At 41.9% G+C, this 23,004-nt stretch overlaps 1 protein-coding gene and 1 long non-coding RNA gene across 13 annotated transcripts in view; one reads left to right on the plus strand and one right to left on the minus strand.

Moving 5' to 3' along the window:
• Nucleotides 1-3,110: 3,110 nt before the first annotated feature.
• The window catches only part of TMEM71 (transmembrane protein 71), a 44,480-nt gene continuing 24,586 nt past the window's right edge, over nucleotides 3,111-23,004 (minus strand). For 10 of the 12 annotated variants that reach the window (XM_038555550.1, XM_038555554.1, XM_038555559.1 and 7 more), the window contains 6 exons: nucleotides 16,743-16,799; nucleotides 15,629-15,802; nucleotides 11,871-11,946; nucleotides 8,090-8,151; nucleotides 7,936-7,996; nucleotides 3,111-5,023 (listed from right to left, as the gene is read on the minus strand). In XM_038555550.1, coding sequence (XP_038411478.1) covers nucleotides 5,008-5,023; nucleotides 7,936-7,996; nucleotides 8,090-8,151; nucleotides 11,871-11,946; nucleotides 15,629-15,802; nucleotides 16,743-16,799 — 446 coding nt within the window. In that variant the 3' untranslated portion in view covers nucleotides 3,111-5,007. The remainder of the gene's footprint in view (nucleotides 5,024-7,935; nucleotides 7,997-8,089; nucleotides 8,152-11,870; nucleotides 11,947-15,628; nucleotides 15,803-16,742; nucleotides 16,800-23,004) is intronic. The other 2 variants (XR_005368735.1, XM_038555556.1) reach the window with 2 other exon arrangements.
• Nucleotides 5,448-10,330, plus strand: LOC111098557. The gene is made up of 3 exons (XR_005368736.1): nucleotides 5,448-5,547; nucleotides 7,281-7,383; nucleotides 9,975-10,330. It is a non-coding gene; the product is annotated as an uncharacterized LOC111098557 (long non-coding RNA).

Here is a 23,004-nt window from a genome sequence, read left to right on the forward strand (position 1 = left end):
GCAGATCCCTTGCAGACTCAACTTGAGTTTCGCCCACACAAAAGTGTGCCATCTCAGTTTGGGTTGGTGCGGAGGATGGGTCATCTTCTCTCTTCCCAGTGCAAATGCAAAATGTCAGTTTGCATTGAAAATAAAAGTCCTGAGGCACCAGCCTTTGTCCCCACCGCCCCCACCCCCACTCCTGCATTTCATTTTCTTTGTTATTATTTCTTTTAAGGCTACAAAAGGATAAGAAAATTTTTGCAGAGTGGTTGCCAGCTATTAGGATCCACCTGCTAAATTGCGGTCCACCCCCTAGGTACCCCGTCTGGCTCCATGGCAGGTGTAGCTTGCAGCTGTAGCCCATTTCACCCAGCATGGGACAGATGGAGGGGATGCAGCCATCACAGCGGGATAGACTTTTTTAAAAATACACGACCAGACCTTCATCAGGGCCTGGTAGGGAAATGTGGCATTGATGCAAAGTATGCCAAGTTAGCAGGTGTCTGCTCTGCTGTATTGCATGAGCAATAGTGGGATTCCTTTTGGGGAGGATGGGGGGTGGTTGGCATCCCCTGCCACACAGGCAGATCATTTTGCATCTGAGTTGTTTTGAAGCAACTACAGTAGATTTTACTTGGGGAAGCACTGAGGGGAAATGGCACCAGAGTTTTAATGACCTGAGTGGAATCTGGGCTTCTCTAATTATGCGTTGTGAGACAGCATGAGGCAGGCATTCTGAGATCCACAATTCCTCCTCTTTTAAATGTGACTGTGTCAGAGTCTCACTGTGAGAGTTCACCAAACATCCACATGCTCCCTCACATTTCCTAGTTTTCTCACCATAGTTGTGTGACCCTCACCCTTATTTGTGGAATATAAGGGAAGAGACCCATCTCTCCTCAGCCCAAGGCAATTAAGTGCGCAAGCTTGAAGGTCAATGCCATGGTTAAAAGGTAATGGAGAGTGGCCTGGTCCACATCAGGCATTACATGGATTTACTTGTTACGGCAGATACAATATGAAGTAACCCTTGGCAGGGCTGTGGGAGGGGCGGTGGATTATAGACAAGGCAGGTACAACATCTAGCACATAGTAGATGCTCCATCAAAATGGCAGGCTTTCCTTGAGCTGGGTAGGGCTATAGAAGCATCTACAAGCAGAGGTCTTCAAGCAGACCAGACAGAGAGCACTGGGTGATTTCTCTCTCCTGTGGCATCACATTCATGTCAAATCTCTGACAAACTAGATTTGAGAATCTTGAGGTACAAGGAAGAAGGAAAAGGTCACAATTTGGCTCTTTCATTTAACCCCTTGCCTCATGAATACCTTTTTCTAGAGTTAATATTTCTTGAGAGAGTGACTGGGGCAATATCTGATCTTCAAGGTGCCATGCCCTTCTCTTGTAATCTTTCCAACCATAATCAATAATGGGGATAGCAAGGACTGAGGGGTCAACAGACCTGTATGTGATATCTAGACCTCCTACTTGCCTCTTTCGTGCTTGGGAAAGTTATAACACCTCTCTATGCTTAACTAAGCCTATAAAATGGTGGTTTTCATACCTTCTATTAAACCAATAGAATGTATGATTCATTGATAGCTAGATAGAACCAGTAAGATGTATGATACATAGATAGTCGGAGAGAGAGAGAGAGAGAGAGAGAGAGATGTAGATCTAGATATCTACTAATATATATATAGATGGTCCCTGACTTACAATTGTTTGTCTTAGGATTTTTTGACCTTACAGTAGAAACTACTTTGAATCTGTTATCATTAGCTTCATGGCAGAGGGACTTTGCAGATAGGATTGATTTAAAGATCTGAAAATCTGGATTGTCTGGGTGGGCTTAATAAAATCATAAAAATCTGGGCATCCTGGGTGGCTCAACGATTTAGCACCACCTTCAGCCCAGGGCGTGATCCTGGAGACTCAGGATCGAGTCCCATGTCAGGCTCCCTGCATGGAGCCTGCTTCTCCCTCTGCCTGTGTCTCTGCCTCTCTCTCTCTCTCTGTGTGTGGATGTCTTTCATGAATAAATAATAAAATAAAAAAAAAATAAGATCACAAAAATCCTCCTAAGAAGGAAGAAAGAAGACAGAATTTGGAAAAGAAGATATAACAGCAGAAGTAGAAGGGTGTGTTTTGAGGAAGGAGGAAGGGTCTAAGGGACAAGGAATGTAGGCAGCCTCCAGAATTTGGAAGAGCAAGGAAATGAGATCTTCTCTGGAGCCTCCAGAAGGAACACAGCCTGCTGACACCTTGATTGTAGACTCCTAAGACTCATTTTGGGACATCAGACCTTCAGAACCATAAGACAATAAATTTGTTTTGTTTTAAATCATCAAGTCTGTGGCAATTGTTACAACAGTGATAGGAAGCTTATATAATTTGGGAGGAAAGGTCCTGGACACAGTAAAGTATGACACAATTATAAATAATTATTTGCATTTCTGTTTTTAAAAAAATATTTTATTTTTTATTATTCATTTGAGAAAGACAGAGAGAACACAAGCAGATGGGAGGGGCAGAGGGAGAGGGAAAAGCAGATTCCCCGATGAGCAGGAGCCCCATGTGGGGCTTAAACTCAGGACACTGGAATCATGACCTGAGCCAAAGGTAGACACTTAACCAGGCGCCCCAAATTATTTTTATTTCTGCATCTAACTTTGAAAGTTATTATCATGTAAATCCAGTGACCCTGTATAAACGAGTCTCCGACACAGAGACATAGGAAACATAAAAAATTCTCAAGGCACGCTCTCCTGAGAGAGCATCAAAATGAGACTCTCTTATGCAATTAGCTCCCCATTAAATCCTCTTCAAAGCATGCCATGAATGTGGTTTGAGGACCACCTTCTCCTGATCAGTTTGCCTACTTGTTAAAAAAAAAAATGTATGGGACACATCCCAGATCTATTAAGTTGTTGGGCAAATCTATCCTAAGCTGAAGATAGGATGGCAGGCTGACTAATGGCCCCTGAAGACATATAGGTCATAATCACTGGAACCTGTGAATATTACTATCTAGAGCAAGAGGGATTTGCAGCTGGGATTATGTTAAGGCTTTTGGGATAGGGAGATTACCCTGGATGATCAGAATGGGATTTAAATGTAAATACATATATCCTTTATTTAAAAAAAACTTGATTTTATTAAAGAAACTATAAAATACTGAATTCTACATTTTTAATCACTATTATTTTAAAAATCAGTCATATGTGATATGATCACATATCCTAAATAATATATCTCTAAAAAATCTTGAAATCTCCTGTAAGTAGGCTGTTATCACTTTCAACATAGACATTAACGATATGATTTCTTGGGTCTCTCCCAACTTTTTTTCATTTCTTTTTGCAGTTTATTTGCTTCTATCTCCCGGCCATTGCCACATGATCCTCTGGGATACTCCAATGTGCTCTTTCCAGAATCTTAATTAATGCACCAGTAATCCTCCAGTCATTTCTAGTGATAAGGGTAACAGACACTCCAGTCCTCCCTGCTCTTCCCGTTTGCCCTACTCTACGCATATATTTGTTGATGTTCCGAGGGAAGTCATAATTAGAGATGAACACATGTGTTCTTTGAGAGAGAGGTGAAGGGATATTTCCTTGCAGAAGAGGAGAAGGTGATGCTTGAAGCGAGTTGTGTGCCTTGAAGCAAGAGGAAGGAGTCACTTTGCCAGCAGAAGCTGAAACTGGCAAGGAAACAGATTCTTCCCTGAAGCCCCCAGAAGGAAAACAGCACTGCCAACACCTTGATTATAGACTCCTGAGATGTAAAACAATAAATTTGTGTCATTTTAAGCCATCAGTTTGTGGTAATTTGTTACAGCAGCTATAGCAAACTAATACAGTGTCCAATTGCTCTCTGCCATGACCACTCTTATGGAGATAGAGATAGATAGATAGATAGATAGATAGATAGATAGATAGATAGATAGATAGATAGATAGATAGATGACAGATACATATATATAATTTGCTGATGACCTCATTTACTTACTAGTAGAGTACTCTTTTCAAATCAAATTCACTAAATACAAATCATATAAAGAGTAGTATCCTGATATTACCATTTTAGCAAAGACAATCTTCTCCACACAGGTGTCTAGCCAGAGAATATCAGAGAACAACTTTGAGTTGCAGGCCATGTTTGCCTCAAGAACATACTCCAAGCAAAAGCAATGACAGTTTCTTCTATGACCCTCCAGTTGGCTGGGCAACTGCACCGTTTTTATGCATTTCAAGGCACTCTGGTATTTTGCCTTACTTATTTGGCCCTTAAAGATTTTTTTCTCTTATATCTTTATTTTAATTGCACATGAATGAAAGGTAATCATGAGTCCCAAGAAGGCTGAAAACTGTAAGGAAAATGATTCAAAAGAAGAATGTGCATTCCCAAAGAAAGGCTCTCTCCTGCCCATTTTCCATTAACTGGCATCTGCTGACACCAACTCCCATCAAGCCACTCCTAGGGGCAGGAATGGGCGGGGGGGGGGGGATGAATTTTTTTTCTATATTGTATTTTATGTGCAAACTACAATTTATTTACTTTCAAGTTGGTTATTGACTATAGAGACTTGCTTACATTATTCAATTAAAGCATTTCAGTAAAGGGATAGGTGTTTGCAGGCAGGTCCAGGAATCTGCACTGTTACAAGCACCTCATAGAATTCTCTAAATGAAAATTAACAATTGAAAATCGTGCCTCAGGGGATAAAAGGGGAACATCTACCCAGGTGGTTCCTTCTCTATCACATTTCCTGGTCTGTTCCCTTTCAACTGCTAAGGGTTTGCATAGAAAAGACAAATTAATATTATTTTCCCGAGCATATTACAAGAATGAGGGCAAAAATGAGATTTCTTTTTAAAAACACATAACCAAATTAAAATGTTTTTTTGATTATCCAGTTGCTCACTGCCTTCCAATAATGTGGTTGATTCCAAGCAGACTGCAAATCAGACAATTTCTGGATATTCAGATTGAAGGCATTCATCAGAGACAGTCCTAAATGGTTGTCAAATTTTGGCAAACCTAGATCAGAGAAAAGAGAAAAGAAATGCATGATTCATCCAGATAGACAGGAAATGTGATAACTACTGCAATCACTGCACACACACATACACTCACACACATACTAGCTTGAGTAATCATAACTAGGAAGAGCAGAGCCTCAACTTGAAGTAACTTTTATTTTTATTCCAGCTTGGTACTTAATTAACTACCATTTTATATTGTTTTCTTTTCCACCTGAACCACTTCCCCTAGAACAGAAATCCTTATAGGGTTTTCCCCATATTTCTACTCCCTGAAGTTTACCCATTCATTCACCAGCTATAGAAACACACATTCCAATATGTTAAGAGTAGAAAGAATGGATGTTACCTCTCTCGTTACTATGATGTCATAAATGTGCAAAATGCATCTTGCTGATGCTAACACATATAATTGGTAACGTGGGATACCTGTGATGACCTTCATTTGAAAGAGACACTTGGGCCAATGGTGAACCATATGGATAGTCCCCAAACCCACGGGCTTTAAGATGAACAAAGAAGGTGGTTGAATGAAAATCACATTATGGGATGAAAAGAGATGGACTTGAGAAGTATAAAGTGTGAAAGAATAGGCCCCTAATCTAATCTACCTTGCACAGTGTAGGACAGGCATGGGATAGCTGCTCCACTAATGTTTGTTGAGGTGAATTAAGTGTGTGTACTCCACCCCCTTAGATTTGCATCTTTGATTGTCAGAGGAGTCTTTTTTTTTTTTTTTTTTTTAATTTTTTTTTTTAATTTTTATTTATTTATGATAGTCACAGAGAGAGAAAGAGAGAGAGGCAGAGACATAGGCAGAGGGAGAAGCAGGCTCCATGCACCGGGAGCCCGACGTGGGATTCGATCCCGGGTCTCCAGGATCGCGCCCTGGGCCAAAGGCAGGCGCCAAACCGCTGCGCCACCCAGGGATCCCCGATTGTCAGAGGAGTCTTATGAGTCATCCTCGCCTCTCGATATTAATAACCATGTCTTTGACTTATTAACTTCTGGATATGTTTAGGTGTGTGGGAGAGGGTTGCAAAATCTTTCATATACAGATATAGAGCTCTTGGTTATAAAGGAAGTAATTTAAAAATGATGCAGCAAATACATTCAACTTAATGAATATTTATGGTGTATCTACTATTCCCAAGACATTGAGATGGATACAAAAATGAAGTCAATGATTCTTGTTTTAATAGATCTTAAATACAACAGTGTGTGCACAAGAGGCTAGGGAGGGGGCAGCAAACAGGACAAAAATGGAGAGAGAATAAGAACAAGTTAAAGTATGGACACAAGGGGCACCTGGGTGTCTCAGTGGTTGAGCATCTGCCTTCAGTTCAGGCCATGTTCCCAGGGTCCTAGAATCGAATCCTGCATTAGGCTCCCTGCAGGGAGCCTGCTTCTCCCTCTGTCTCTTTCTCTCTGTCTCTCATGAATAAATGAAATATTAAAAAAAAAAGAAATCAGGGGATAAAGATTTTACAAATCATCTTTCCAAGGTTCTCACAGTTAATATGCAAGGAGTTACCTAGAGAGGTTGTTAAAGATCCCCCAGAAATTTGGATTCAGAAGAGCTGGAATCAGGATAGAAGCTCTCCAGGTGCTTCTAGAGCAGATGCCATGCTTTGATGCTTTGAGAAACTCTGTTCTCATTACAAGTTCTTAACAAGATGATACTTGTCTTTCCGATTCATTGCACAAGTTCATCTTAAAACCCAAAGAGAAGGGATTTAAACAATCCATACCATCTGACAAACAATGACAATGTTTTTACTTTTGAAAGTGAGGTGCAAGATGGACTTTGCATGAGAATCGGTTGTTTAGACATTGTCGGTTAGTCCAGTACTGAATAGTACAACATCTCAGCCCCGAAAGCTAAGTGTGGGTGCAAATCTGTCATTAATGCCAGGTGAGGTGCATTTCTAAGTCTCTACAGACCTAGAGAGTGGCCTGCAGCCAGAGGGAAGGAAGTGAGTATCTTAGAGGAGTTTTGAACAAATGTCATTAATACACAAGGGCTAAAGAATAAGAATTTCTTGGGCGACCTCAGGACTCACTTTTATAACTAAGAGGTTAAACAAATCTTAGCTATATCAATGCCTGCCCCCCAGAAAGCTAGAATGCCAGGAAATGAAGAGAAACATCGCTCAGAGTGTCAGGAAATCAATACTGGCTGAAGTCCTAAACAAAATAAATCTTCACTAAGTCCCCTTGTGATTTCAGAATTAACACAATGATTTCATAAATAGGGCAACACAGTGTCAAGAGCAAAGGCCAGTAAACTAATTTGAATTATAGACATCCGTCTTCAAGCCATGGGAGCTGACCGCTGGCAGCCATATTGAAGTGAAGGTAATTAACACAATCCATCTTGCAAGGAGATGGTGTTTTTCAGACTGTTTGAAATTCTGTGAGCATTTCACCCAGACCCCAGTAACCCTTTGAAATATGATGAGCCATGACAGTCAGCACACAGGGGGATCGTTAAGTGAGTGAGAGATGGTAGAGAAACACCACACTTCGTAACTGAGACCATTTCATGGGCGGTTTGCCAGCTATTTGGGAAACTATAAGATAAAGTCCTCTTAAGAGGTGGTATTTATAAAGGGCAGTGCTATGAATCTATAAAGGCACTTTGAAATGATTTAAAATTTTTAAAGTCGTGTTATTTGTTAAGCCCTACTGCCTTAAAGCTTAATTCTCTATTTTGAGAAATTTGTCAGAATTTAAGAGACAGGATGATAATGCCATTAGATTTTAGCATTAACAGGATGTATTTCTCAAGAAAGAATCAGGACCTTTCCTGTATGTAGTCATTGCCATCTATTACTCAGCAAAAAGCATTCTCAGAGAATAGATCATAGTCATCTTTGTCCAGACAGTGATAACACAGTCAACACTTACTGAGCACAAGTGGTGGTTTTGACATAGCTGGCAAGGCCGAGAAATAATGACTTGACAGTATCTTGAATAAGAAAGAGAAAATATTTAAGAATTATTTTTGAATGACCAATAAAATACAGGGATCGGAGAAATAATTTGAGAAATGGTTACTTACAGGCAATAGTTATCATTAATGAGCATGTGAAGACACTGACTGATATTCCTCCCAGAAACCATCTGAAACAACAGAATTTGTCAGGCTTAGCAAACTAATTATGCATTTCCAATACATGAGATGTCCTTTAGAGTGACTAAATGCTTATGATGTACTTTAAGAGTTACTATAACAACAATAATAAAGATAGTGTGGTATTGGTCAAAGGAAAGACATGAGGGTCAATGGCATAGAATGGAAAGAAAAGACCAGAGGTGAACCCATATGGATACAGTTAACTGAGTCTTATCAGAGGAGCAAAAGTAGTTTGATGGGGAAAGGACAGCTTTCTCAACAATTATGTTGAAACAATTGTATATCTACACACAAGAGAAGGAACCTCGACATATACATCACACCTCAACACAAAATTTAACTGTTTCACTCAAAATGAGTCGTAGTCTGAAATGTAACCACAAAAGTATAAAATTTCTAGAAAAGTTGAAGGAGAAAATCCGTGTGCCAACTGCTTTAAAACCTTGCCCAAAAAAGCGTTAAAATTTTGGGGTTTTACAAATTTGATGGTTACTGTTTCACAGGGTGGATTTCTAAAAAAACAATTAATTAATTCATTACACAGAGAGAGAGCACTAGCAGGGGGAGCCACAGACAGAGGGAGAGGGAGAAGCAGGCTTCCTGGTTGAGCAGGGAGCCCAAGGTGGGGCTCCATCCCAGGACCCTGGGATCATGACCCGAGCCAAAGCCAGACAATTAGCCGACTGAACAAACCAGGCATACCAGGCATACCATGTTTTTTAAAAGAATAATTTCCTTATTGTTTTTATTTTCAGAACATGAATCAGTGAAAAAAATTATAAATAGGTACAAAAGGGAAAAGAAAATATCACTAAAAATCTCCATTGACCTAAAGTAGCCATTATTAAATATCAATGAATACCCTTTTAGACATCTCTTTGTGTGCATTTAAATTTTTTTTAATTGTGACTTAACAAATAACAGTAAAGCATTTAAAGTGCACATCTTGGTTTTGGGTTTTGTTTTGTTTTGTTTTTAAACTGAACTCCTGTATTCACTACTCAGATCAAGATATAGAATATTTTCAGCAGTCTCTAACATTTCCTTTGCCATCCTTCCTACTCTTTTCCCCAGAATTAATTACAATTCTTCTTCTTCTTCTTTTTTTAAGAGAGTGAGAGAAGGTTGGGAGGGGCAGAGGAAGTGGGAGAGTCAGAATTTTAAGCAGGCTCTGTGCCCAGCGTGGAGCCCCATGTGGGGCTCGATCTCATGACCCTGAGATCATGACCTGAGCCAAAATCAAGAGTCAGACCCTTAACTAACTCACTCACCCAGGAACCCCATCAACCACTATTATTATATTTATAACAATGGATTCATTTTGCCTTTCCTTATATTTTACATGTATTGGCAATCATACAGACTCTTGTGTCTGAGGTTCATCCATGCTGCTACCCATAATAATAATTTTTCTTATAACCAATCTCTTACTTAAATAAATCTCTTTATTTTCAAATAACTTTAGAGATACAGAGAAGTTGCAAAAATATCACAGAGGGTTCTCATATACCCCTCACCAAGCATCCCCAAGGATCAGCATCTTACACTACTATGGCATACTGTCATAATGAAGGAATGACATTGGTTCACATTCAACCCGTCATTTGGACTTTACAGTTTTTCCCTAACTTAACCACGTTCCATGATGCCTTCCAGGATGCCTCATGATATTTGATCATGTCTCATTGGGTTCCTCTAGGTTATGACAATTCCTCAGACTCTCCTTGGTTTTGATGACCTTGGCAGTTTTGAGAAGTCCTGATCATATAATATGTAAAATTTCCCTTAATTTAAGTTTTTCTCTGGTTAGATTGGAGTCCAGAAGACCACAGAGGTGAAGTGTCAGTCTTACCACATCGTATCAAGAGTACATGCTATGAGTATAACTCATCCCTGTTGATGTTAACCTTGACCATCTGAGCATCTGAGGTCATGTTTGCTACGTTTCTTGGCCATGAAGTTCCCTTTTTCCCCCTTTCCATCCTCTGTTTTTTGGAAGCAAGTTTCTAAATGCAGCTCACACTCAACGGATGGGGAATTAAGCTCCCTTCTTAAGGGAGAAGGGAAGTATCTACAGGAATTAACTGAAGAGGAACATTTCATTAATAGTCCCATGAACTAAAAGAGAAGTTTCCATGATCAACTACAGTTAAGAAATACTAAGTTAAATAAAGGTAATCATATTTCTTCACTGTGTTATTTCACTGGGCCTAATTATGCTAATGCATACATGATCCTCTGACTTGGGATATACAATGCAGAATTTAACCATGGGACCTCCCCCACTTTTTGTTCTTTTGGTCCCATTGTGATCTAAAAATACCTAATACTTCTTTTTTTAAGATTTTATTTATCTATTCATGAGAGACCCCCTCACACACAGAGAGAGAGAGAGAGAGAGAGAGAGGCAGAGGGAGAAGCAGGCTCCATGCAGGAGCCCAATGCAGGACTCGATCCTAAGACTCCAGGATCGCGCCCTGGGCCAAAGGCAGGTGCTAAACCGCTGAGCCATGCAGGGATCCTCAATACTTCTTTATGTTTAACTTCTTAAACTTAAAAATACTTCTCTACTTATTAATTATCTAGGATGCTTGTTTTAAAATACAGATTTTCACTAGATCTAAATTAGTATCTCAAGGGTTGGGATCCAGGACTTTGTATTTAAAAACACAACTCTCCCAAGTGATGTGAGGTATTCGACCCTCAAGAGGTGAGACCTAAGAGCAAGCAATACTTGCTGACAAGAGCACAAGCACCCCAAAGACCCTGGGTCTGAACCAATTATTTATCCCTGTCTCATTGATTCAACAAATATTGACAAATCCTTGCCACTAGGGACATAGAAGTGAAGGAGACACACAATGTCTCTGCTCTCATGGAGCTCACATTCTTGCAGGGAGAGATAGATCATTAAAATTCAAACAAGTGAACATGTAATAGGTCTGGTGGATGAGTGCTCTGAAAAAAAGTAAAGCGAGGTGTGAGTGGTAGAGAGTGATATGCTATTTATACAAGGTTGTTAGGGAATGTCTCTCTGGTGATGTGACATTTGAATAGATTCCAGAAAGAAGTAAGGACCCATGTTATGAGGCTTTCTAGAGAAGATTGTAGTGGGTTGAATAAACAGCAAGTGCAAAGGCCTTGAGGCATGAGCATGAGTGCAGTTCTCATAGAAGGGACTTGACCACCACTCCAGAGATTTAGACAAGAAAAGAATAGGAATGACATGCTGGACAGAGGATAGAACAGAGAAGAGCCTATCATCAGCCAAGAGTATTATGTGATCTGAGATGCTGAATGGGCTTCCCTGGAACAGATATTTTATGTTAGGATATAAAAGTATAATGAGAAAGATGGAGTCCCAGTGGGGACTCCAAGTTCTCTTACTGGGAGTTCAAATGCCCTTGAATTCCAAGCAGGGTTACTCAGGTCTTATCCGTAACAGGGAGTCACTGAGGATTTAAACAAAGGAGGATGCATAATAAAATCCAATTTCTAGCAAGATCCACTGGCTTTTGTACACTTTGTGAGATAACGAGAGGGGCAAGTGATAGAAAAAGGGGCACTTAAGGGGCACAGGTAAATGAATAAATCTTAACCACAGAGCTACTGAAAATGCATTGTGGAATCAGGTAAGGAAATTATCAATCAATTACAGCTTTATTAATTATGAAACACTGCTGCATGAAAATAAACTCTGAATTACCTTGCACATGCACAGACGATGAAGCACACAGCCAGCAGAATTGCTTGAAAGGAGACCTCTCGCCACAAACTGGTTTCTGATGGGTAAAAGAAAAATAAATGGATTAGAATTCATTGCTGATAATCTTGGAACAACAATACTGTAATAAAATTTCCTCTTTATACACCAAAAAAAAAACCCCACAAAACAGTTTCAAATGTATGTCAGCTCATGCAATTTGCCATAAGTAACAAGATAAAATTTTCAAATGTTGTGCAGATCCATCTATTCATTAGATAATTTTAGCAAATAATAAAATCTTTTCTGTCATTAAGAAATGCTTATGCTACACAAACTGTTTGGGGCTTGCCTTTTACTGTAATGCTGGGGAAAGGCTGTGTGGAATGTATGCTAATGTCAGAAATCTCATTCTGATGATGATGACGATGATGCCTTAAATTTGTAGAGTGCCTTATAATTCACAAAGAGCTTTCAGACCTCATTGAATCGACATAACAACCTGTGAGGTAGGAGCCACTGTCATCGCTCTGCACGCGAGAAGACCAAGACCGAGGAGATGATGAAATTTGCCCAAGGTCACACAGCTCCAAGGTGTCAGAGCCAAATTTTCAAAACTATGCCTAGCCAGGACACACTATTTGGCCTGACAGAGAAAGAATTGCAACTTTGCATATTGGTAGTCTCTAGAGGGCGAAAAAGGGAACATATATTACGAACTATTTGTCCTTGCAAAACTCTGCTATCGGTAAAATATTTCAGTGCCCTAGAGCCACAGTGGAAATGACAGCAGGTCCTCCAGCAATCATAATCATAGGAGTTAAATCGTGAACCTGAATATTACTCCAGTCACCTAAAAAAAAGCAGAGCTGGCTTAAGGATGATCACATAAAGAGCTAAAGGAAAGGATAAACAGACCTCAACTTAATTTCTACCAAATGCTTCAAAAGCTCAATTTTGCAACAGTTGTTTAAAACTTGGAATGACTTTGTGCTGTGAATGTATTTATTTTTGCTATTTATGCTATGAATGAAGATTGAGTCAGCTAACAAAACCTACTTAGTCCATAATGTGGGTGGAGTACTGAAGATTGGCAATGCAAAATATAGCAGTTGTGAATGATGTCACTGCAAATGTACAGTATTTCATGTATACTGTGAATTAAATAAGTTATTGTGGGTTCAGCTGAACACTCAACCATCCTTCTAAAGTGTGTTTGTATTCTTAGCTGCCTCTGATTTGATGTGGAATTTGGAAAACATTTCCTCACAGAAACAAGTCCAGCTTGACAAACTGCTAAAATCGTTAGACTCGAACAGTGAACAGAGACTGGTTTAAATTCAAATTCTACAAAGATACGATTGTATGATTTGATACAAAGTATTCACTAGTTCCTTCCTTCAGGAGCCTTCTCTAGGATCCAGTTTGGCCTAGCTTAACTGTCACTTCCTTCAAGAACTCCTCCTTGATTTCCTCAATTCCCCTGTGGCCCTCAGTGGTTCCCTCTCTGTAGCCCCATCATCCCTCATGCATTTGCATCAGCAATCTCATCATAGTGAATTAAAATTGCTGTTTTCTTTCTCCAGATTTCCCCACTAGATTGCAAGCTTACTGAGAATGGTCAGCACCTATCTGCTGTTCTTTGGTGGCGCTGGAGTGATGGCCTCACTTCTCTTAGAGCATGGTTCACTTAGAGACCGAGTGCCCTCATTGGCATTTGATCCCCTTCCAACCATTTGGGGCTTCACAGACTTAGCGACAGTGATTGTTTTTTTTTTTTTTTTCCATGTAAATGGGACCCTTCCAGAACCAGTGAAACTGGGTGCCTCTTATCATAACTTGAGAAGGCCGTCATCTCTTATCATAACTCCAGAAGGCCATCACCTCTTTCCTCTGACTGAAGAATCTGGGAAGTTGCAGGCACTCAGCCACCAAGAACCACCATAGAGTAATAATAGCCTTTTCAAAGAGTAAAGCTGACATAGAAGACAAGAGACCACAGAAGTAGAGACTGGCAGAAATCTGAAAAATCTAGGCCCGGAATTTTCATTAATGAACCAAATACATTCTGTTACTGATTCATCCATCCACGGGAACTCAAAACATCGTGACTAGCAGAGATGATGTCGGGCACGCCTCTCTCCTTTGTGGGCCAAACATCGCCTAGACTGCACGATCACAACCCACATGTGAAGGAGACAAAATAGAATCAGATGGAGACCTCGTCCACCCCAGGCCTTCAGAATCAGATCGAGAAGAGGAAAATCCCTTTCATAGCAATAGACTCAGAGCGCTGGGGAAGGATCACAGGGAAGTGTTACCTCCCCCAGCTAGAAGGGAGGAACAGAAAAGACCTCCCCCCCCAAGGTATTCTTTGATTTGGGCCTTGAAAGAGTGGGGGGGTCTTCTAGGTATAGCAGGGGGGAGACACATTCCCGACACAGCAAAACACATGTGCAAAGACTTAATAGCCCTGTCTACTCATGAGTATGCTTATCTGTAAAATAGAGACAGCACACCTAATTGGTCCAGTTTTGGAGCACCTGCTCTGTACCAGGTGTTTTGTGGGAAGGCTGGAATCCATACACAACCGAGACAATATTGCCCATCCTCAAGTAGTTCACAGTCCAGGGGACCAGACACAGAAATAAATATGCAAGAGCAGTGCAGGAAATGGGGGCGAGAGGGGGAAGCCTGAAAGCCCAGAGGGTCACTTAATACTGCCCCCTCCCCAGAAAACAGGGCAGGATCCCTGGAGGAGGTGGCTGTGGATCATCGGGAAACTGTCTAAACAATAAAAGGTGCTTTTTCTGTCATCCCAGCAGCTGGAAGGAAACTCTGAAAGCTGTAACACCTAGTAGCTGACTAGGGAACAGAAGGGAAGGGGGTATATTGGCCTTTGGGAAAGGAAGGATGGTCAGTGAGGTGCATGTTTACGGTTTTGTGAAGACAGATAAAGAGAAGTTTTTTTTTTTTTCCTGCTTGACCTCAGTCTTTTGTAATCATAATCTCACATACATGTTGAGTCCTTAGGATCCATGACATGGGATGCCAAGTGCTTTCCATGAATTATTTTTGTCATTACAAGGTAGGAACTATGCTATCTCCACTTAGAGATGAAAATGTTGTTTTAGAGAACTGGCTGACCTGCTTCTGAGTTACAGCGAACAAGGAGGGGGCTGGGCTTTGAACCTTGGCAACCAGGACGGAGCCCTGATGCCGCAGCGCTGTGTGCGAACATGATTAATCCGATGTTGGCAAACTGATGGGTGAAGAACATGCCTGTTGGATGTATTTCAGATCTACTCCTGACAGGAAATACCAATACCTTTATATATTTTGACTTTCCCTTGCCTGAGGCATTGCATTCAAGGGGGTTTTCTTCTTCCTTCCTTTCTTTTTCTTCTTATAGAATATGTCACGTCCTTAGCTAAGTATGAAAAATAAAATCCCAGGCACCTGTGTACGTTATCACCCAACTTTAGCAAAGCTTAACATTTTGCCAAATGTCTTTGGGTTTATTTTATTTTTTTAAAGAAAGAAAATGCTGCAAAGCCAGTCTTTCTGGTGCCTTCGAGATGACACCCCAAAAGCAGGCACCTCCTCTGTGCATGCGTCACCAGGTGCTGCAGCAGCCCGGTCCTCCCCTGCTCCCACAGGCCGATTCCCAAGTGCACCTTAATCATCTTTAACTCATTCTTTGGCCCCAAAAGGAAGAATTTTTTGGGTGTGGCAAAGATTAAAAAACAAAACAAACTCACTTGCATGATCCAAAATGTTCCCTGGGAGATGTTCCGAAGCCATCCCATGAGTCTGGAGAGCCCCGTTGTGGGTGTTTTGTCGGGGAGTCTGGGACATGGCAGGGCCGCAGGTGGAGGCTGCTGTCGTCCCCTCCGACTCCCAGGCATCAGTCAGCGGCCAGTCAGGATCCTCTTCTGGAAAAAGAGGGCGTGTGGTCAGTGACTCTCCCTGCGAGATGGCCAGTGGTCATCCCCATAGCAACACCTCGGGAGTCGGATGGGAGATGGCTCCTAGGTTTGGTGGCCTTGCAATGTGTCCTCCTGTCTGAAGGCCCCCAAGGAAAAGGCTCTTCAGTGCAGTGATGAGAGCAAAGGCCAGAGGCGTGAAAGTGTCCTGAGGGAGGCCCAGTCCCAGGTGGTTGGAACAACGGGACCTGGTGGAATGTGACTGGCTGGAAAGTGAGAGGGAGGGTGGGTCAGAGGAGGCACTGACTTCCCAGTGGAGGAGTCTGGAATCGATGCCACCTGCAGTGGGGTGCTGGAGTGGCTCTCAGTGAGGGTGGCACTGGACACACACTCTTCAGCCTTGTTTTCATGTAGATAAAGTAATATGTGGTTTTGGTATGTGGTAAAATCCAGGGAGCGTTGCAAGAAATCATTGCAAGAAATCATGAAATAGTAGCCGAAGACTTGCATAGAGAAGAAGATAAAGTATCTCTCCCTTAATCCCCAAGTGCATTGGGGGCGGGGGGGGGGGGGTTGTAGAGATGGATTGGAGAGATGTGTGATGAATATATGAGCCTCGCATCTTTTTTTTTTTTTAAGATTTACTTATTTATTTTAGGGAGGCAGGGGCAGAAGGAGAGAGAGAGAATCTCAAGCAGTCTCCCCCGTTGAGCATGGAGCCCTACATGGGGCTTTATCCTCCAACACTGAGATCACGACCTGAGCTGAAATCAAGAGTCTGATGCTTAACTAACTGAGCCACCCAGGCTTCCCAACCTCCCATCTTCATTGCACCAAACTATAGCAGAGCCAACTCCTTCTACGTCTCATTCATTCATTCATTCATTCATTCATTCATTCATTCATTCAGCAAACATTTACTGGATGTGATTCTATATAAGGAACTGACCTAGCTGCTGGGATACAATGGTGAAGATGATGTCTCTGTCCTCATGTGCCTTAACTCCTGGTGAGGAGATAGAGAAAAGCTGTGAAGGGAGTTCTCCCTCTGTAAAATATCTTGAAATGCTGGATAAAACATAATAGATATCTTAACATTTCTTTTTTCATTCAAGAAGGCTGTGGTTTGGAGAGGGACAGGCGTACACACCAGCAATTAGGATGCAGTGTGGTCAATGTTACCATGAAGGGCAGCAGAAGGCATCCAGTGAGAATCAAGGAAGGAGCACCTGAGTCCATCAGGGGGAATCCAGGGAGGCTTCATGGATGAGACGATACTTAAGTGACAACTTGATGAGTAGGAGTGCCAGGGAGACAGCGGGAAGAAGGAAAGATAGAGACAGAATAAAGAGGAGGGGAGGTGGAGAAGGAGGAAGAGAGGAAGGAAAGACATTAACCCAGGAGAGAACATGGGGGAGGGTGTTCCCAGAAGAGTGAGTTCCCTTACAAGGCTAAATAGGGGAGCATGTGAGTGTGGGCACTCCCAGGAGGTGATCCTGGTTGGACTGCTAAGCAGGGGTCTGATCATGAAGGGCCTCATGGGTCAAACTCAGGAGCTAAGATTTATTCTGTAGGCAATCTGGAGCATGAGTATAAGGTGAGGACTGCTCTGTGTTGAAGTGCTCGCTCAGCAATGAGAGACTCCCAGCCCCATTCCGGGAGCTGGGAGAGATTGTGGAACCCCAAAATACACATGGAGTCCTCATATAACAACACTCCTTAACTGGAGATTTCTGCCCCCAGGGACATCTGGCAATGTCTGAAGATTTTTTTTTTCTGTCACAAATTGGTGGTGGTGGGGAGAGAATTGCTACTGGCGTCTAATGAATAGAGCCCAGGGATGCGGTTAACATCCTATAATACATGGGGCAGGCCTCACAATGAAGGATTGTCCAGTTCCAAGTGTGAATAATGCTGAGGTTGTGAAACCCTATCACAGAGGGAGCAGACCAAGTGTAGAAGGAATCTCGACCATTAGTGCTCTTTCAGCAACTCTTTCAGCACTTACTAGCGGAGAACATCTGTATTTTCCTACATTTTCTGTATCTTCCTGATTGCCCTTACTTTTGTCAAAACACCCTGCACTCTGCCTTCACAGGGCAAATCATAATGTATGATTTTGTAATTATTATATAAACACATACCATATAATACATAATTTGTGTGGTTTTTGTTTAATATCTGCCTCCCTTCTAGACTGAAAGCACCATGAGAAAAAGGCCACTTCATCTGCCCCAGCGCCAGACATCAGCTCTAAGGCGGAGCATATTGTTAGCACTCAGTAGGATGTGCTAATAAATAGAGGGTTCTGGTAGAGGGGCAGGGAGGATGAGACATGTGAAGCCGCCAGAACAACTTAGACCACAGCAACCATAGAGACGGGATCAGTGCTCATCTTTGTGGAGGCTGGAGCTGATTTGAGTTTGAGGCTTCAAGTGGGGAGAGAGGCCTTCCAGCCCAGGCTGGTGGGCTGACTCTGCATGTGGTGCTCCCCTCCCACTCAGCCTGGATACTGAGCAAATGAGGGGGTGCTTTTGGACTGGGGAATTTCTGCCAACCTTGCGGTCTCCCTCCCACCATCCCACCCACACCCTGCGGCCGCTTGACAAAGCATCTGCAGAAGCATCCCTGCCGGTTGCCATAGAGAAAGGAAACGCAGGAAGCGAAACATAGGGATCATCCAGGAATGACCGAGCTGCAGAGGAGTCCCTGGACCATGTGGGTTGTGGTGCTATTCCTGATGGCCACGTTACCAAAACGACCCAAGCATTCATCAACTGATGAACGAATAAAGAAAATCCTGCCATTTGCAAAGCCATGGCTGAACCCTGGGGGACGTTATGCTAAATGAGATGAATCAGTCATAGGAGGACAAATACTGCATGACTCTACTTGCACGAAGTACCTAAGATCGTCAGTCACAGACATAGAGAATAGAATGGTGGTTTCCAGGGGCTGGAATGGGGGTGGGGAATGGGGTGTTGCTGTTCAATGGGTATAGAGGTTCAGTTATGCTAGAAGAGTAAGTTCTAGAGATGGGTTAAATAACAGAGTCGCTATACTTAACAACTGTACTGTGCTCTGTAATATTTGTTAAGAGGGCAGATGTCATGATAATTGTTTTCACTACAAACACACACAGGTATGCACAGTGGGACACCGGGAAACTCCAGAGGGGTTGGATATTCCTATTGCCTCAATTGTGGTGATGGTACCACGGGGGTTTGCACCTGTTCAAACTCATCACATTTACACATCAAATATGTACGATTCATTGTATATCAGTTCTAACTCAATAAAGCCGTTAAAAAAAGAGAAGCCTATCTGGTCAAATTCACTTGGAAGTGAGAAAAAGCTGAGAACTTTCATGGCTGATTATTTCTTCAAGATTGACACTTCACTAAAATCTGTAGAGATGTGGATGGGAAACGTGTGAGAGCAGTAAAAACGTCCCTGTGTGGCTGCTTGAGGCTGCTTTGTTGAACTTCTGGCTTTGCAGTGGGAGCTGGATGAACTAAAAACGTGTCCTATGTGGAGTACTAGACTATCACGCAGAATTTTCTAGAAGACAGCATTAAAGATGGAAAATACAAAAAAAAAATCACAAGGAATGATCAAGGAATGCTCATCTGTGGGGAGATATGGTTTGTCCCCAATGTATACTTTCCCTAACTGACATTTAATTTTTTAAAGATTTTATTTATTTATTCATCAGAGACAGAGAGAGAGGCAGAGACATAGGCAGAGGGAGAAGCGGGCTTCCTGTGGGAGTCCGATGCGGGATTCGATCCCAGGACCTCAGGGTCATGACCTGAGCCAAAGTCAGATGCTCAACCACTGAGCCACCCGGGCACCCAACATTTAATTTTTGTCTCCAACCTTAACAATAAACGAAAGGATCTCGATGCAGATAACATTTCAGCAAATAGCCCTTTTGTATCACATTGGAAGATACTAATTCTATTCTATTTCTCCTGATTTATTTAAACTCCATCTAGCTTACTTCTGTTTTAAAAGGGTCTATTTCTTCCAAGCGTATTTCCATACCCTTGCATATAAAATGGGTATTATTGTTTGCCATGGAGGGAAACATAAAGCCACATAACAGATGTTGCCATCAAAGATATTTATAGGAGAGGCATCAGCTCTGAAGGAAACCACAGACCTCAAGCTGGAAAGCCTTGCCTGAGGTGTCCTACCTCTCTTTCCTGGGCCTGGGAGAAGTGGAACGGGCACTACTGATCAGTCCTGTCTGCAAGAATGCTTTATCTTCTTTCAGTATGACTCACAGGCTCTGGGAATGTCTCCCAAACTGCAGTCCCGGGGTCTGGGGAGCTGCAAAATGCCACGGCTAAAAAATGAATTGCAGCTGATGAGGAAGGTGTCTAGACACAGCTGCAAAAGGGGTGAGCTAAGGATAAAATAGGCAACCAATAAAAATCCTTTTTAGTCTGAAAAATGAGGCACGAGAAAGTCAGGGGAAGTAAGTTTTGATTGCATCCCTTGCCCAGAGAGAAAACAGCAGAACAATTTAATTTTGAATTCTTCTTGAGTCTTCTAACGAGGCGACATTTCCAGAGAAAAATAAATTGCTGATAAAAGTCACGGGGCCTTGGGTAAATCCGGAAAACAAGAAGTCTGGGGAAGATTTGATTACAGTTGACAGCAGAGATGAGGGATTTCAAAGTCCTGTGTGCACCCGGTTTGCCTAATTACCGATTTTGGAGGGGGGTGGTTTGATTTGTTATATTTAGAAGATATTTGGAAACCATGGGAATTTTAGCAAGATAGCTCATCCTCGTGCAGCACTGCTGTGGTCCAATTGTTTTACAATTGTTTGGACATGTTTCCAGGAGGCAAACTACAGGAAAACTAGATGTTAATTGTTGAATATGTGAAACATTGCCCTTAGAACACCGGTTTCCAGACTTTCAGCATCTAAACATCATTTTCCTGATTTTGGCCATATCCTAGAGCCTGCTTACCCTTAGCCATTTTTAATATTCTCTTTTATGTTGTTTCATTAAATCTTCTACTTTGAAGGAAACTGTGTGTCAGTCACTTAAATGCCATAAAGAGAAAGTAAGTGGAAAAATGAATACAATGAAAATTAGACTTGATTTAATTTGCCCATACCAGAAAGCTCTGAGCCTGTTCTTTGTTAAAAAACAACTTGGTGAAAACAAAAGACTAGCAAGAGTTTGAGCCTTGAAGCCTCCAAGGTTCTTTTTTTTTTTTTTAATTATTTATTTATTTATTTATTCATGAGAGACACAGAGAGAGAGGCAGAGACATAGGCAGGAGGAGAAACAGGATCCCTGCAGGAAGCCTGATGTGGGACTTGATCCCAGGACCCCAGGATCACGACCTGGGCTGATGGCAGATGTTCAACCACTGAGCCATCTAGGAGCTCCAGCTACCAAGATTCTAAACTGAGCCTTTCTCCTGGTTTATGTCAGAAGGACTGAGAGAATTGGAAAAGGGACCATAGCTTCTCTGTCACTGTGAGATTCAGTGTTCATGACTTCTATGTCCTAAAGGTGTCCATCCCCTCAGCCTGCACTTTGGGAAATGGTGCTTTAGAACTGAGAAGAGTCCCATGTACTTGGGAAAGCCAGCCTAGAACGGAGGGTTGGAGACTTTGAAAAACCACCAAATGCGTCAACATAGGGAAGCCACTACTGCAGCAGCATTGCCAGTAAGAGGAGGAGGTAGCCTTAAAAAGTCACGGCAGCCCAAAAGGGGTGGGTCAGAAGGGCAAGCCCATGAATGGTTGTTGGGCACTAGGGGTGGGGGGGAGGATGGGGAACAGGAAGTGACTGGCATTGAGTGTGGGGATTCTCTTTGGGGTGATGAAGATGTTCCACGGGTAGAAAGTGGTCATGGTTGCCTGGTGCAGTCACTGCGGAAAACAGTATGGAATTTCCTCAAAAAATTAAAAATAGAGCTACCCTCTGATCCAGTAATCACTTTATTGGCTTTTTACCCAAAGAATATGAAAACATTAGTTTAAAAGCACACATGCACCTCTGTTATTGCAGCATCACTGACGAAAGCCAAGATACGGAAGCAGCCCAAGTGTCCGTCAATGCATGAATGGAGAAAGAAGATGTAGTATAAATTCACAATAGGATATTACTCAGCTATCAAAAAGAGTGAAATCTTGTCACTTGCAAACATGGATGGATTTAGAGGGTATAATGCTAAGTGAGATGTCAGGGAAAGACAAATACCATATGGTCTTACTTGCATGTGGATTTTAAGAAACAAAGCAAATGAACAACGACAAATGAGACAAGCCAAGGAACAGACTCTTAAATCTAGAGAACAAACAGGGAAGGTAGGTGGACGGATGGGTGAAACAGGTGGAGGGGTTAAGAGTACACTCATCATGATGAGCACTGAGTAATGTAGAGAATTGTTGACTCACTGTATTCCACACCTGAAACTAATTTAACATTGTATGTTGACTATCCTGGAAGTAATATAAATTTTTTTTTAAAAAGTGCCCTCTTCAGAGCTAATAAGTTGCACAAACCACCTTGTGTATATATTAAGAATAGATTTTATGATATGTGAATTGTATCTCAATTAAAAGTATCTTATTAAATTAAAAACAGTGGGACGCCTGGACGGCTCAGTGGTTGAGCGTCTGCCTTTGGCTTGGGGCGTGATCCCAGAGTCCGGGTATCGAGTCCCACGTCGGGCTTCCTGCATGGAGCCTGCTTCTCCCTCTGCCTGTGTCTCTGCCTCTCTCTCTCTCTGTGTCACTCAGGAATAAATAAATAAAATATTTTTAAAAATAAATTAAAAACAGTGCCATATTACTACAGGCATTTGCACCCATCTGCCAGGAATGCCAAGAGTAGGTAAAATGTCCTGTATGCTCCCTTCTGATGAAAGATTCCATACATAACTCATTTATCAGAAACATTTTCAAGGCTACAGGACACTTCTTTATCAAGTTGTGCACCACTAGCTATTTCTTTATATTCTCCTCTTTTATGACATGCTCTTCTGGTTCCTTGCCTGAGAAATTTTCCCCAGAGAACCTTTCCTGGGTATAGAGCAGTGAGCATATGCTCAAGACTCTTGGATTGGAATCCAGGCTGTGCTACTTACTAGTTGGGTGGCCCCAGGGAAATTATCTAATCTGCCTTAGTTTCCCTCTCTATAAAAAAGAGATAAGAATAATATTCTATGTTGTTGCA

Source organism: Canis lupus, chromosome 13 (assembly GCF_011100685.1).
Source record: "Canis lupus familiaris isolate Mischka breed German Shepherd chromosome 13, alternate assembly UU_Cfam_GSD_1.0, whole genome shotgun sequence".
In the NCBI taxonomy this organism is placed as follows: domain Eukaryota; kingdom Metazoa; phylum Chordata; class Mammalia; order Carnivora; family Canidae; genus Canis; species Canis lupus.